Raw genomic sequence first — 16,230 nt, forward strand, 5'->3', positions numbered from 1 at the left:
CCTCACTCCTAACAGCAGCTGCTGCTCCCGGTACTGCATGCCTTGCATTTTGGGCACCTAGAACATGAATTCTTCCAGCAGTTCCATGGCCCTATCTACCATGATGAGCAGTAGTGCATTCTGCACCTGGTGATGAAGTAGATTTCCAGGGGCTTGAGTACTTCTCTGGTCACAGCTGACAGAACTGCAGGGCAACATGTGCAGGAAACAGCAGATAAGGCTGCTTGCATCTGATGGGGACTGGCCCAGAGTCTCTCAATTCTCCACGATGTCTTGGCAGTGCCAAGAACTAAGGGGAGTTTTATCTGATGATACACTGGTGAGGAAGTTCTGCCCTATGCCACAGAAAAAATTTTTTCTATGATCTTTGGAGAGGTGTTTAGAACATTTGTGAACATTTCACTCATGCAGAACAATCCAAATATGAAATTCATGGTATTGATACCAGTCCTAAAATGGAAAAGAGATGTATTTGTGTAAGCTATTAGTCATGATAAGGTTAGACTATATTGCAGTAACAACCTGAAAATTTCAGCAGCTGAAAGCAGCAAAGTTGCTTTTTTGGTCAAGCTACATATCCATTACAGGTTAGTAAAGAGATTTTGTTCATTGTAGCTTCAGACTCCATCAGACCTGACTGATGGAGATTTCATCTCAACATACGCTTCCACAATCACAGAAGCAGATAAAAGAGAACATGGTGAACCATGTTCTGGCTTTTAAAGCTTATATTTCACTGATGAGTCACATAGCCATGCCTGCGTTCAACATGAGAGTGATACATAACTCTCTTTCAGGGAGGGGCAGTGAATATTTGTGAACAGCTAACATATACAATTTATAGTACCAACAGTTAAAATTAAATACAGTAGATGTTGAACAACTGTGTAGGATTAATAAATTACCTAAAGTGCTCAAAGTGACCAAAACTTACAGGATTTTAACATGTTGAAGTTGAAGCAGAATTAATATTTTCCGTAATATTTTTGAGTCTGGAATTTCTTTTTCATTTTGTAATATTTTCTTTCTTGTAATAACTTCCAAGCCTTAACTCTCATGCTTGTGGGAAAGATTTAAGCCTAAAAATATGTCATAATTTTATTGCTGTAATGTCATTTCTGCATGTTGTGGTATTTTTTCTTGATGCACATATTTCTGAGCAGTAGGTATTATCATGGCATTATAATATAAATACTTTGATTAGTAACTACCAGATGACATTGTCAAATTTCAGCTCTTTTAATTTTTCTTCATTGTTTTACCAAAAAAATTGAAAGATTTCCAGATAATTTTCTGGATTCTTAGATTAAGATGGAAGATTGAACACATGCTTCTCATTTTTGTTCCCTCCTGAAAACATGAAAACTATAGTGTGTGGTTAGCTTTCAGAATGGACCTCAGTGATCCTTACCTCCTGGTATTCACACGTATGCATAGTCATCTCCCATACTGAATAGAGTGGACTTCTGTGAGCAGTAGGATATTGTGGAAATGACAGTAACTAGTTCAGATATGAGCACTGTGACTCAAGACAGACATGATAAAACTATAAAGAAAAAGGAATAAGTAACACAAAAATCAGGATAATAATTATTTCTGGACAGGGCAGAAATTGGGGGGATACTGTTGAGGAGAGGCATGGGATGGGTTAACATTCTGTTCATCTTAATGCTGGGTACTTGAAGTATTCATTTATTTCTGTGGACTTAATATTTTATTCAGTTGTGTACCTGATACATTTCAAAATAGAAATAAATTTCTGAGCTGTATAATCTATTAAGAAAATCAGTTTTGAATTGAGAGAGTACTTAGTCTTCTAGTATTACAAGGCTTCTTAATTTGAATTTGCAGAGTAAGGTTCAGCAAACCTAGTTTCAGGTCCTGATTTTGCCAGTAACCTGCAGAATGACTTAAGCAGTCTAAGTGCCAGTTGCATCATCTGTAAAACCAAATGATTTGGGTTAGATATTACAAGAGGACATTTAATATCCTGCCTTAAGCTTAAAAGGTTCTGAAAAAGCTGAAGGAGGTTGGGTGCACTGAGACTAGTGACCTAAACTGTCATGTGAAGGGCATTTGAAGTTTTCCTTTGGTTGAGGAAATATAAGTTCTGTTTTGCTGTCAGTTCTGTGACTGAGAACAGTCTCCAGAATCAAACTTAAGGCAGCACTTGGTATATGATAAGAATTGTCTTCCTTTTCTCTCTTTTTTTTTTTTTCCTGTCTTAGAAGTTGGGGGTGAACATGTTGTTGAACCAAGGGTCTCTGTGCACCATGAAAAATGATATTCTTACTTTTCCATTGTAAACTATATTGATTTAGGATATTCTTCATAAATATGTGTGTATTCTGGCAGTATATTTAAAAGAAAGAAAAATCATTAATTTTTAGAAATTATACATGGAAAAATGAATACATTGTATTGGTGGTAGTCTTGTCATAATTGTGAGATCTCAATATATCATTTTTCTATTTTTGTTATACAATTTTATATTGTTTATTTAAGATTTAAAAGTTATGTTATTGCAAGTAGGACTGTGGGTATGAATCCAAATGTTACTAAATCCAGTGTCTGGAGAAGTAAATATATATATATTTATATTTATATTTGTTCTAGAATCTGGAATGAATTTTACTAAGTGTGTTTACTCATCTGCCTCCTCTTCTTCCTCCCCACAGGAATTATTCTTGACAGAAGTATTTTAAAAGAAGAAACCTTTACAATGGCCTCAGCAGTACTTAGTTCTGTTCCCACCACTGCTTCTCGTTTCGCCTTGTTGCAAGTGGACAGTGGCAGTGGTTCCGATTCTGAGCCTGGAAAAAGCAAAGGTCGAAATCCTGGAAAGTCTCAAACTAATAAATCAACTACAAATGAGAAGAAGAGAGAGAAAAGAAGAAAAAAGAAGGAACAGCAACAGAGTGAAGCAAATGAGGTAGCAATTATGATTATTTGTATCTGCTTTCCCAGTGGGTGGAGGACAGGTACTATCTTGTTGATGCATGTATCCAGAGTTCCTGGTCCATAAGTACTTGGAAATATGACTTCAATGAATGGGTATGAATTTGTGTATATTTAAAGTCAAATGTAATGAACGTTTTTTTTAAATGCCTTTTTTTCTGTCTGTAGAAGCTTACTTGCTCATTCCAAAAAGTTTCTGAAAAACAAAATCTTGAAAGGAAACAAAGGTCATTTGTAAATATAGCTAGAGATACAACAAATCAATATTTTGGTGTGTGTTTTCTGTACACAAATGTAAGCTTATATGAATATATAGGGATGAACATGTACACATCTATACATTCTTATTTTACTTAAAAGAAAATGAAATTATATAATCGAATTTCATAACTGGCTTTTTTAAAATTAGCATGAGTAGTTTTCCATATGAGTAAATAAAGATCTACATTATTTTAAAGGACTCCGCATTATTTAACTATGTGTTTATGTCATAGTTTACTTAATCGAACCCTTGTCATACACATTTAGATTATTTCTCACTTTTTTACTGCTATAGACAATAATCCTATGACTATCCTTCAATGTACATTTTTATGCATTTCATGGTCATCTTTTTCTTAAGGGAAGTAAGTGCATGGTAGGATTGTCTCCCCTGGACATTCCTAGCATGAGTTATATGACCAACATTTAATGTGCTAATTTATTTTTAAAAGAAATGCTGAAAAACAATTCTAGCCTGTGTTTGTCTTTTAATAGAAGGAGCAAATATGTAAGAACTTTTCTCAGTACCATTTAATGAGACAAGTAGCAACAGTGTTTTTTACTTCCTATATTCACTTCATCACATTCCCAGACTTAGAAAAAGCCTTTTCAATTCAAGTTTGTTCCTTTTTGTTTTGTTTTGTTTTGTTCTAGTGTGTGTGTGTGTGTGTGTGTGTGTGTGTGTAATTGAATTATAGTCAGTTTACAATGTTGTATCAATGTCTGGTGTACAGCATAGTGCTTTAGTCATACATGAACATACATATCATGTTTGTTTTTATTACATTTCCATTACTATTGCTTTCTAAATTTCTCTTTTTAAAATTCTGCCCCACAGAGAGTCACTTTAAAAGGCATTTTTTTCCCCACCATACAACTTTTTAGAAGTCCAATCTTACAGAACTTTTGATTGCCTACCATTTTCTTTTTGGAATGAAAGATGATTTGGGGGAACAGAAAACAAGGAAATAGTGGGATTTACATTAGAGAATAAGAAACTGTGTAACTGAGAATGAGCCTGAGGATCCTCCCTTCCCACTTCCATGGCTGTCATTCTGTAAAGTACATAAACAGTCTACCTACCAGGGCTTCATCTCCAGCAGCATCTCCTCTTCTGTGTCCTTTGCAGCAGAAACCAGCTGCGTAAAGTGGTCTTTGTATCTCATCACTCCCTCTTGTAGAACAGGATAGTCAGTTAAATTGTTGATCTTCGATTTAAAGCCTCTTTTTTAGCTTCCTAGGGTTTCTGTAATAAAGTACTACAAACTAGGTGGCTTAAAACAACAGAAGTTTATTCTCTTCATAGTTCTAGAGGCTGGAAGTCCAAACCATGGTGTCATCAAGGGCCGTGTTCTCCCTGAAACTAAGTGGGACCTTTCCTTGCCTCTTTCCTAGCTTCTTGTGGTGGCCATCAATCCTTGGCATTCCTTGGCTTGTGATTGGATCACTCCAATCTGCCTCTTTTGTTACTGTGTTCCCTTTGTGTATCCTTGTCTATACCCTTCTTATAAGAACACTAGTCATTGGATTAGGGCTCATCCTAATTCAGCATAACCTTATTTTAACTTGAGTGTATTTGCCAAGATCCTATTTCCAAATAATGTTACATTCACAGACAGCAAAGGGTTAGGCCTACAACATATTTTTTGAGGGAATATGATGTAATCCAAAAATAGCCTCTCAATATTTTTCTCCTTTGTTTCAACTACTGTGTCTCAGATAACTCTTACTGAGAGTGGCTTGGCCAGTACTGTTCATTATGTTACTTTGTGGACTAGGCCCTGTATTTTTCAGGACTAGCAAAGTAGTGACTAGAGTTACTTAAGCTATCTTCTCTAACTATTTAAACTTTTGAATTTGTAAACTGTTAAACTTTAATCTTATTGAACCCTGTTGTTTTGCATTTTAAAAGCACACTTATCCTGTTATCTACTCCTATTAACTTCCCTTTAGTAAAGCAGAATCATTAAAATGGTGGTCTAATAGAGTATAAGCCACTCTGACTTATTAATCATTTCATCTAGAAATCCACCAAAACTATCTCAAAAGCAAAATTAACATTCTACAAAGATTATAAAAATACGAGTAGTGACTTTTTGAGTTAGCATAATGAATGTTTAGTATAAAAATATTGATTTCTTAACTTCAAAAAAATTGTTAATATCCCAGGATTGGTAGACTGAATTTAATATATTTTCTTTGTTTCATAGCTCAGGAATCTTGCTTTTAAGAAAATTCCCCAGAAATCCTCCCATGCTGTGTGTAATGCTCAACATGAGCTTTTATTACCAAACACAGTACAGAAAGATTCACGAGAAGAAAACTGGCAAGAATGGAGACAAAGAGATGAACAGGTACAGCTAAGTTAATCACATTATTTTGTTCTGTTTTTAGTGAATTTATACATTTTTAAGATAGCAGTGCATCTGAATCCATGACACCACTGTTCTGAGGAGCATTTTATATTGGTTTAACTTAAGTGTGTTTGCTATTTAAGAGGTTCTGTTTTTTATTACTAGGAAAGCAGATTAACAGATTTGTTATTTTTGTTAGTTTTGGCAATTTTAAGCAGTTATTTTTTGAGTTTTTAATTCATCTGCCTTTTTACAAGTGAGGGAGAGATAAGGAAGGTAGAACAACAGGATTTAATTATTTCAGGTAAACACTCGCATTTATAAGGCCGGAAGTCTCTTATTAAAAATACTCAGTGACAGTTTTGCTTAAAAAAAGAAAGACTATGAGGGGAAACTTTTCCTTTTCAGCCTTGATGTAAATAAAATAGTTTATGACATTTGTTTTCTTCTTTAACCTATTTACATGATGTTTTGTTCTTTTATGCCTCTATTAAATACATGTCATTAATAACCAAATCAAATGGATAATTTAATAAAAACAGTCAGTTTCTTTTTGTGTGTGTGGTATCCAGGAAAATAACATACTAAGAATATACTCCAGGAAATGCCATATGTATGAGAAATGAATAGTTACTTGCTTATGTGTTATATTGTCATTTGCTCTATTGGGAATAGGTATTTTTTTAGCATATGTTTGGCTTAATAGAGTGGCTATACCTATTGTGCTTGGGTTACCAGTTTTGAAAGAATTAGACTATATACTAAACTATGCTTTTAACAAACTATGTTGATCATAACATTTTCTATAGGATTTTGTAATGCCTCAGGCTAATCATTACAAGTGTCAGTTAAATGGTGTTTCCAGGCACTGGTATACTGGATAAATTGTCTTGTATTTTTCTAGGGGAGTTATTTGACTCTTTTTTTCCTTCTACAGCATTTATTATGACAAGTTTTTTCTGGTTTACATGTATTACTAATGTAGTGATCTACTTGTTTAGACAGTAATAGAATTTACCAGTGTCTTCACCAGAGAGACTTTCTGTCAGTGGCCCAAGGAGCACTGGAAAATTATAAAGAAAGACTACTCAATTTTGCACTGAAATAAATTCTGTGTAATGTGGGAATTTAAACACTGATATTTGATTGCCTTTCTTCCTACCCCCGTTAATTATGAAAAAGAAATAAATAGTCATCTTGGCCCTAATGCTATGTAAGAATATCATCCAAGGCTCAGGAACTTTGAGGAATTTTTGCGGGGTATACTGTTGATGCATCACTTAGGAAACCTGGTACCACCTTTGGAAACCTCACTTGTAGGAAAATAATCAAGGTCATGTGAAGTAGAGTAGATCCTGGGATAATTACACTGACAGGTGAGGAAGAGATAAGGGGAAGCCTTGGAACCGATGGACAGTATACCACCCGGCGTGTTTTAGTGTGTAGAATAATAGATTTTGAAAGTAGGGACCTGGCAGTGACTGTAGTAGGCAGAGGCATACAGTTACAGTGGGTGTTCTCTCTGACACAGGTAGACAGCACTAAGAGAAACTGCAGGTTTTGAAGGCTGAGCTGTTCCAAAAGCTGGATATTGAAATCTTGCCTGTTATGTGGCTGCTTATTTTAAATACAAAAAAGAAATTATGCTAAGACAAATTTTCCTACTCCTAAATCATCAAAGTGATAATGTAAATTTACACCAGCAAAGCCCCAGCGTAAAAATCTGAGAGCTGGCATTAAACTGCAACCAGATAGACAGTAAGGAAGCATCCACTCCACCTACTTATGAGCAAACACTGGACCTTAGTTGATCTCATGTCAACTAAAGAAAAGTTTCTACCACATAAAAGGAAAAGAACTTTGTACTTAATGTCCAGAGTGAAAGCGTACTTTGAAAAAAGTTTGCTACGGGAAACAGAAATTGATTTTAGGCAGCATCTATTTTTTGCTTTGATAAAATCCAAGGAGCTCTAGAACGTTTTGTAAAAGTCAAGGTGACAGTCATGTTATATAAAATGGTGAAATACTAGGCTGAGATGAAAAATTGGGTAAGAGAAATTGAAAGGGAGGTGGGGGAAATACAGAATTTCTTTGCAGAGATGTACGCATTAGTGGAGGTGTACATTTCACACTTGAGATGGGTGATTTTTATGTGATATGTGATATTTAAATATGTAAATTATATCTCAGTAAAGCTATTAAAAAAAAGATGAATAGGCCATGACTTTGATTTGATTGTACTCAGAATTTTTTTTTTTTTTTACCATTTCTTTTAACATTGAATCAAGATCAAGAGATGTATTGTTCACCAACACCTCTTGCCTGGGACTAAATCTCTGTAGATGTTGTTCAGGTATAACCTCTTTTATTCATGATAGTGCATTAATATTACTGATTACAGTGTACCTTTTAAAATTTTACATCATGGCTCAAAAATAATGAATGAATAGAAAAATCTCTTCTCAGATTTTCAGTGATAAATTGATCAAATTTCATTGTGTATTTCTTCCTCTTGTTGTATTGAATCAAATGCCACACATCACTGGTTTTGTCCAGCTCTGAAGTGAAATCTTTTCTAGCACGTACACGACAGTAATTGGCATTTCACATTGCATCCTCCAGTCCATCTGAGAAAGGCATTTTGCTAATAGCTTGTTCTGTTTGTGTGTGTGTGTGTGTGTGAGCATGATATTTCTCATTAACCTTGTGGCTGGGATAGTAAGTCTCTTGGTGATAGTTTGACTTGCACCTGGTTTCCCTATGAGGAGTGCAAGTTCAAATAAGTCCTTTGTGTTTTTTGGCTCTTTCTTTAACAATAAAATTCATCACTTTTTGTTCTGAAAAGCATTACTTGGTAGTTGTCTTGGAAAGACTCATGCAGGTCATTGTGCTTTGAAAGTGAAACAAAAACTGTAAATGTCTTTTGGCCACTGGTCTGACCATGTTTCATAGCAGGAAGCTGGGAATAGATTGATGACTCAATAAATCAAAATTTCGAATACTCACTATTTTCGTTTTCTATTTATAATTTTCCTTTTCAGCTGCTTATGTGATATCACTCTTGTCCTGACACATACAGCTTTTATATTCTGTATTCACTATGTTAGAGTCCTGTTCATCTTTAAATTTATGGTATTTTTATAAGTTGCATTATTTACTGTTTTCATTACTGCTTTCCTTCAGTAAATCCTTGAACCATTTTTATTACTTTGAGATATAATAAAGCAAAGAAAAAATGCAGACTGAAATAAAGGTAAACAACACTCAAAGGACATGAAGATGCATTAGCTGAGTTGAACTGAACTTAATCATTAGTGTAAGCACATAGATACAGTTTTTGTAGAATATTGACAGCCTTTAAAATCATAATGTTAAATAAAACTATTAGAAGATTTCTGGGAAAATAATTTTTCTTTCCAAATTGGTGAAAGGTGTGTGGTCCACACTTTGAAAATCACTGAGTTAGAGGAGCAGAAGCTGCTACGGCTACTGTGACTGAACGCTTGGGTGCAGGTGTTAGATGTCTTCAGAATAATATTCTGTGTTGTTTCGTAATTAATCTGTTCCCATGGTGCCTATGAGAAATGAAGATCAGCTCTTCATTTGCAGTTTGATTTGCTTGGATTTAAAATGGGTTAAACTTTTATGGTACTTTGACTTAAAATTTTTTAAAAATCTAGTTCCGAAATATTTACTTTTCATTTTCCATTGGTTCTTCATACTCTTTAAGTGGTCATAAACCCTTGAGCTATAGGTTTGTTTAAATAGAAAAAAAATGTTTTACTACTAGATGGGGAGTAGGAGGCAATGAAGGAAGCCAAGAGGAAGGGGATCTGAAGTACTCCATCTTGGGCACATGTAAGTATCTTCTCCAGTCCTGTAGGCCGTTTAGTGCCTACTCTTTCCTCTTTTTCTTCCTTTCCTCCTCCTCCTACAAGTACAAAGAAAATGATGAGGAATTCTCAATTTGCAACTTAAATATAAGGTACTTTTTAAAAATCATGGTTTTATTTGCATTTTCTTGTCCGGTGCCTGTCTTAGGCCCAGACTCTCCCCCCACCACAGTTCTGCCTTACATGTAGTGGTTAATCAAATTGACAGCTATATTTACAGCAGTCTTATGATGAACTAATTCTTTAATTAAGACATGTTTAGGGAATTTGGAATCACGTTTTCTTTCCCTTTCTTGATATTGTAATCTTGTGCTACCATTCTCCCTGTTATCTGGAGTCATAAATCTTATCTTTGATTTATTCTTCATATTTAATCAGTGTTCCTTTAAAATTTGGTCGTTCTTTGCTAAGATGTAGCCTTCTTTTGTTTTCTGCACTGCTGTGTTCTGGTCCAGGTTCCTATATGCTGAGACTACAGTGGTTTAGCCAGACTTATCAGTTCTTAGTTCTCATTCTTCTATTATGCCAGTTTATTGCTTTAAAATTACTTTTTATCAGTGTTCCTCTTTCATCTGACCTGAATCCCTAATTTTTAGGGAGTGTCTGGAATCTAATTCTACCCTACCTAAGCAATCTTATTTTCTACTATTTTCCAACATAGAGGAGGAGAATTCTAATTTACTCTATGTAACTCTTGGGCCAGATAGGCAGTGTGCTAGGTACTTTACACATATTATAGCTTTAAATCTTCAAAACTACCCTGCAAGGTTGATGTTTCTATTTCTTTTTTAACGTATGAAGAAACTGAGATTCACAGAAGTTACATAACTTGCCCAACGTCACAACTAGCATGGGTGGAATAGGGATTTAAATTATCCACCTGTGTGATCTCCCAAAGCCTGTTTTCCCCACATCTCTCTTTTATTGTATAGAATTCATCTTTTATCAGGTATCCCATAATATATCTATTCTTAATATCATACCTTTGTTCACATGGCTTTTTCCTCCTGAAATTCTTCCATTCCTTTTTCTACCTATCCAAATTATGTCTATCTATTAAGGACCAAGGTTTATTAGTTCATAGTGTCCAGTTCATTAATATTTTTCTAATTTTCAGCATATCCTTTTGAAACAGATCACTCCTTTTTGGAGCTGGTTTCTGTTTTAGTTTAGCTTTTTAAAAAATATTTAAACAACGGAAACAATTCTGAGTAACTTGGGCAAAAAATAATTTGCCAAAAGGATACTGAGTGATTCACAGATTTTAATTAAAAGCTAAATAAGTAGGCCTTGGGAAAAGTGGAAACTAAGGAATTCTAGGGTGCTCCGAGGCATTAACTAGTACTAGAACTATTACACTCACTTTTAGAGGCTATCAGGTGATTGAAACCCACTTGCTTTGTGTTTGTTCTCAAACTTTAATTCCTAAAAGAACAAAAAACAGTTGGATCCTTTGCTCCCACCCTGTCGTCGTTGGTGATGGCAGCTGGGATGTTTGTGTGGGTGTGGTAGCAGGTGGTATGCAGGGTTAGGTGACTGGCTGTCCTGCTAGAATTGTAGGACACTGGAATGAAGTGTAGTTATTCAGGGGAATAAAGGAAGGGATTATGGACAGACAAAAACAAGCGATGTCCATTAAATTTATGCTTTCATTATACAGTATGCATAGGTAGACACGTATATGTAAATGAATCCAGGATGTTTACTCCTGTCGTGTTGTATCTGTCCTGTATTCAGCTGCAGGCATAACTTATCCCCAAAGGTGGACAACCCAGAGTCCTGTTCAACTCCTGCAGCAATTCTTTTTGGCAGTTAGGAAAAGTAGTTCTTGGAGAGTAATTTTACTGGAGGGTGGTGGAAACTAGATTGTAAGAAGTTAAGGTGAGATTGACTGATGAGAAAGAGGAATCAAAAGATACAGATTACAAAGAATCATTCTAGAGTTACATGACTTTAAAGATAGGGCTGTCATATAAAAGGAATAAAAGGATAGCAGTAAAATGATGCACTGGAATTATTCTGTAACACCAGGCATATACCAGGACAATTGGTCACAGTTATTTGAAGGTTCTGTACCTGTGGATTAGTCTGTATTAAGAAAATGGTGTGTTTTATAATATTTACTGAGTTTTCAGTATTCTTATATTTTTAGTAATAATCACTGTGACATTTTCTATGTCCTAAACTGGGTACCGTCTTTGACATCTATTACAGTGTCAATTTTTTTGTAAGATTTTTTTAAATTAAAGTGAAAAGATTATGTGATATACCACAGATAAGTTGAAAAGGAGGCAATAAAAATCTCAAAGAGTTCTCTCCTTTGGCATGAGTAGATAACTTTGGAGAACCCAGATTGTGTTTTTAAAGTATTTGTTTTTCTTTTCCTGTTTGTTTTGTTATGGTTATTTTGCTGGTGTATTATAATGTTATCATATGTTTATTGTGAAACTTTCTTTTAATTTTTAGCTGACATCTGAAATGTTTGAAGCAGATCTTGAGAAGGCATTGTTGCTAAGTAAATTAGAATATGAAGAACACAAAAAGGTATTTACACATTTATCGATTTAAATATTTTAGGTTTTAGTGGTCAAAGGTTAGGATCAACCTTTCTCTGAATTTTGTGTGAAAGTTCTCCTTTAAAGTTTGTCTTAAAAATTCATTATTGCAACAAAGTATTATCATAAAGTTTTTATAAGATTTCTCTTCAAGTTTAGAGAGACAACAGAAACACGTGGACTAAGCTTTGTCTGCTGGTTTGGAATGTTAAGAAATTTCTCCAGCCAAGATGAAGGGAAGAAAAGAAGGGAAGTTAATAGCAGATGATTTACTTCAATATTTTAAATGAACATAGAAAACAATTAAATTTAAATTTTTTAAGTAGTTGTGAATACAGGGGCATCTATTAAGAGACCCTCTGGTAGAGATACACTACAAATTAGCTAAAGTAAATGGGAGGTCATTTCTGATAACTTGGGCTCTTGAACTCCGCTTTTGTCACTAACCTGTGATATTAGGCTATATGGTGAAGTGTATTCTACAAGTTGTAACTGTAGGAACTTAAGCAAAAAGTAGTGTTGGTTTCTAGTTTCTATATTTAAATCGAACATTTATGTTGTTTCTGTATTATTTAATATTTTGGTCCTTTACATATATTGGGAATTTTTTTTGGTCCATAAAATTTATTCAACTTGTGATTACTCAGTGGTTCATCATAATTGGCCTCTGGTCATACTTAAGGGCTTTAGACTATGTCATTGTACACTACTAGCTCCTTCACTCAAGATGAAAGAAAGAGAGGAATTAAAATTTACAGCAGATAATTTTGCTATTTATTTATACCTCAAGAGAAGAAGATAAAAGTTGTCGTTAGAGTGGATTTGGTACACTATGTATGTTGGTTTCATTTCCTGTGTCCATATTCCTGTTATCATGAATAATTAATAACATAATCCTTACTATTGTTCATTTAGACACAGAGATGGCAATTACAAAAGTGGGTGTAGCTAGCTTTACTGTGATTTAATCATTTAGATGGACTTTCAGGTTACACTGGAAAAACACTCCTGGCTTGCTCGATTGGAGATAAAATTTATCAAATAGAATCTAGACATACATCTCATAATATTCTAAAGCTTACAGGGATTAGCTGTACCTATAGAGAAGGTGTAAAGTTGATGGTGTTGGTAAAATATGCTGTCAGCCAGTTTTCTTGGCACAGCCATAGTCCTGGTACTCATTGTTTTTTTTAGACTGTAACGACTCAGAGAATAAAGGAACTCCTTTTTATGCGATGCTGATTTGATGTGATTACACTGATGTAGCCATTGAGTTTTAAGTCAGTATTCCAGTAAAGAAATGATGCTTATTTTAGCCAAAGGGTTTTTATAATAATTAAAATTTGGGGTGGCATTTTCTATTCTGTCACTCATTTACCAGATATTTTTTTGAATAGCCAAACTTTGCTAGGCACACAATGCAAGGATAAAGACATCGTCCAAGCCATTGAGTTTAGTGAAGGTAGACACACATATAATTGTAGTGTGTAGTATTGAGACATGTCTTTTCTCAGTGCAGTGGGAATTCAGGAAGATAGAATAATTTTCTGTGCCTTTGATGGGGGTGGGTTTTAGGAAAGAATTCTTTTTTTTCATTTGATAAATTTGACATGTTGTATTTATAAATTAAAGGTACACAGTGTGTTACTTTGTTACATGTATGTATTATGAGTGCCAGTAAAGCAGTATTTATCACATTACATCATTTTAGTATAATATTATTGAATGTATTCATTATACTGTACATTGGATCTCTGTGGCTTATTTACTGCTCATTACAAGTTTGTATCCTTAAACACCATCAGTCTTATCCTCGCACTCCCATCCCCTGGTAACCACCATTTTGCTCTCCGTTTTTTTTTTAATAGATTTGACTTTTTTCTTAAGATTCCACATGTAAGTGATACCATATAGTAGTTGTCTTCTCTGTCTTACTTATCTCACTTAGTGTAATGTGCTCAAGGTCTATCCATATTGTCAGAAGTCCAGGATATCTTGGTAAAAGATTCGTAAAGAGGAGTCATTAGATGTATTAGAAGTTCAGTGGTAGACAAGAGAAAGTAGGCATTCTCAGAGAAGGAGTGGCAAGTGTACAAGATATGTACATGTGAAAGAACATAGCATATTTGAAAAACTATAATTTCAAGACCTAGAGTTGCTGAAGATACTGCCACAAGGATAGTATATAGAGAACCTTGTGTACCAGGCTGAGGAGATTGAATTTTAGACATTTGTTGGCAGAGAACTATTGAATATTTTTAACTTTGAGATTGATTTCAGGTTTTCATTTTAGAGACTCATGCTGTAACAGTGTAGAAGATAGATGGAGGGGCTAAAATTAGAAGGTGTTGCAGTGTCAAGCAAAAGAGGATAGGAGAAATGACGGAAAGTGTGAAGGAAAAAGAATAGATTTATGATATCTTTAGGAGATAAACTCAACAAGATTTAGTCACTAATTTGCGTATAAAGTGTATAGGAGGAATAGATAAGGATGAGTGAGGTTTCTAGCCTAGAGAATTGTGTTGATGATAGTGGCATTAAACAAGATTTAGAGAGGATCAAGTAGGGAAGGCAGGGTGAACATACTTAGTTTGGAGATGCTTATTGAACATTCCAGTTGAGTTGTCTGTACATACAGAAGTCATCAGGTAGAACTTTAAACTTTGCATTTGAGGAACAATAGGTGTAAAGCGTAGGAATAGGTTAAGAGTGGAATAATGCTGAACAGCAGATGCATTTTTAAGAACAGAGTTGAGAAAAGAGAAGCCAGTGAAGGAGACTTAAGAATAGTGTCAGAAGTATGTTGAGAAAACCAAGAGATGCTTGAAAAAAATAATGTCTTCGGATTTGGTGTTGAAGAGGAGATTGACTTTAATTTTAGTATCAGAACAGTAGAAGCCAGATTTCAGTGTGAGTGAGAATGGAAATTGACTGTCAATAATTGTCTTAATTTTGGTCCTGAAATGAAGAGAATGGCAACTAGAAGTTGTAGACCAAGGTATACCTTTTTATTTTTATTTTAATGTTTAAGAGGCAAGAGATTGAGTATGTAAATAAACAGATATCTTTTTATACAGTTTGGCTAACCTTTTTGATTTTTTATTTGCCGTTTATCTTTAAAAAATAAAACTTTAAGAAACATATTACCTATTGGTGAGTTGATTTTACTAGTATAAGCCAAGCTTAATTATTGTTAATTAATTCTTTTTTAGGAATATGAAAATGCTGAAAATACTTCAACTCAGTCAAAGGTTATAAATAAAAAAGATAAAAGAAAGACCCATCAGGGAAAAGACAAACCTCTTACAGTATCACTAAAAGAGTTTCAATCTGAAGGTAATATATGTACAAAATCTGTTACGCTAGAGAAACTGTTCTAAGTCTTTTTATATGTAAGTTATAAGTATGTTTCTAATATTTAAAGTACATAAAGATTGTTTTATTAATTTGTTTCTTAGAATGTAAAAAATGTAAACCTGTTTGGAAAGAAACTGTTTGGGGGTTAAAGTAATTTAAATCAGTCATTAAAACCTCATAAACTTCAGAAAGAATTTATCTTTTTATATTTCTGAATTTGTCCCTTTTCTAAAACTCACTGAAAATAAAAATTGACATTTGTAGTTTTTGAGTCATCTTGAACAATATTACTGTTTTTATACATAAAGTGGTTTGGCTTACACTAGACCAGGAGTAGTATTTTCAGATTTCATCCATTATAGGTTAACGTCTTCAAGTTATCTGGAACTGTATCATAGAAAACTAAGATGTAAATTTTTAGAATGAGACTTACTACTAGAAATTTATAATATCCTTTGTATTGTTTTTATCGAACAGAGAAGATAGAAGGAAATTATACCATCCACCAAACTTTTGAAGACAGACCACAAAACACACTATTTTTGATGTGGGAAGTGGTGAAAACCTTAAGTCTGTGCTGTATATTATGGTGACTACTATTCATGTGTGGTAACTTAAATTTAAGTTAATTAAAATGAACTAAAATAAAAAACTTCTTAGTTGCACTAGCCACATTTCAAGTACTTAGTAGTCACGTGTAACTAGTAGCTTCTGTGTTAAACAGCACAAGTACAGAACATTACTGTCATCACAGAAATTTTTAATGAAGAGTTCTGTGCTTATACCAGTCATAACAACTGCATAACAATGAACAGCTGTTTGTTCATTGCCAGAGAAGTCTATTTGACTCTT

At 34.2% G+C, this 16,230-nt stretch overlaps 1 protein-coding gene across 4 annotated transcripts in view; it reads left to right on the plus strand.

The window, feature by feature from the left end:
• The window catches only part of GKAP1 (G kinase anchoring protein 1), a 57,161-nt gene that overhangs the window by 6,119 nt on the left and 34,812 nt on the right, over positions 1 to 16,230 (plus strand). For all 4 annotated transcript variants that reach the window (XM_031447185.2, XM_064490127.1, XM_031447187.2 and 1 more), the window contains 4 exons: positions 2,679 to 2,932; positions 5,430 to 5,573; positions 11,933 to 12,010; positions 15,234 to 15,357. In XM_031447185.2, coding sequence (XP_031303045.1) covers positions 2,723 to 2,932; positions 5,430 to 5,573; positions 11,933 to 12,010; positions 15,234 to 15,357 — 556 coding nt within the window. In that variant the 5' untranslated portion in view covers positions 2,679 to 2,722. The remainder of the gene's footprint in view (positions 1 to 2,678; positions 2,933 to 5,429; positions 5,574 to 11,932; positions 12,011 to 15,233; positions 15,358 to 16,230) is intronic.

This window comes from Camelus dromedarius, chromosome 10, assembly GCF_036321535.1.
Source record: "Camelus dromedarius isolate mCamDro1 chromosome 10, mCamDro1.pat, whole genome shotgun sequence".
In the NCBI taxonomy this organism is placed as follows: domain Eukaryota; kingdom Metazoa; phylum Chordata; class Mammalia; order Artiodactyla; family Camelidae; genus Camelus; species Camelus dromedarius.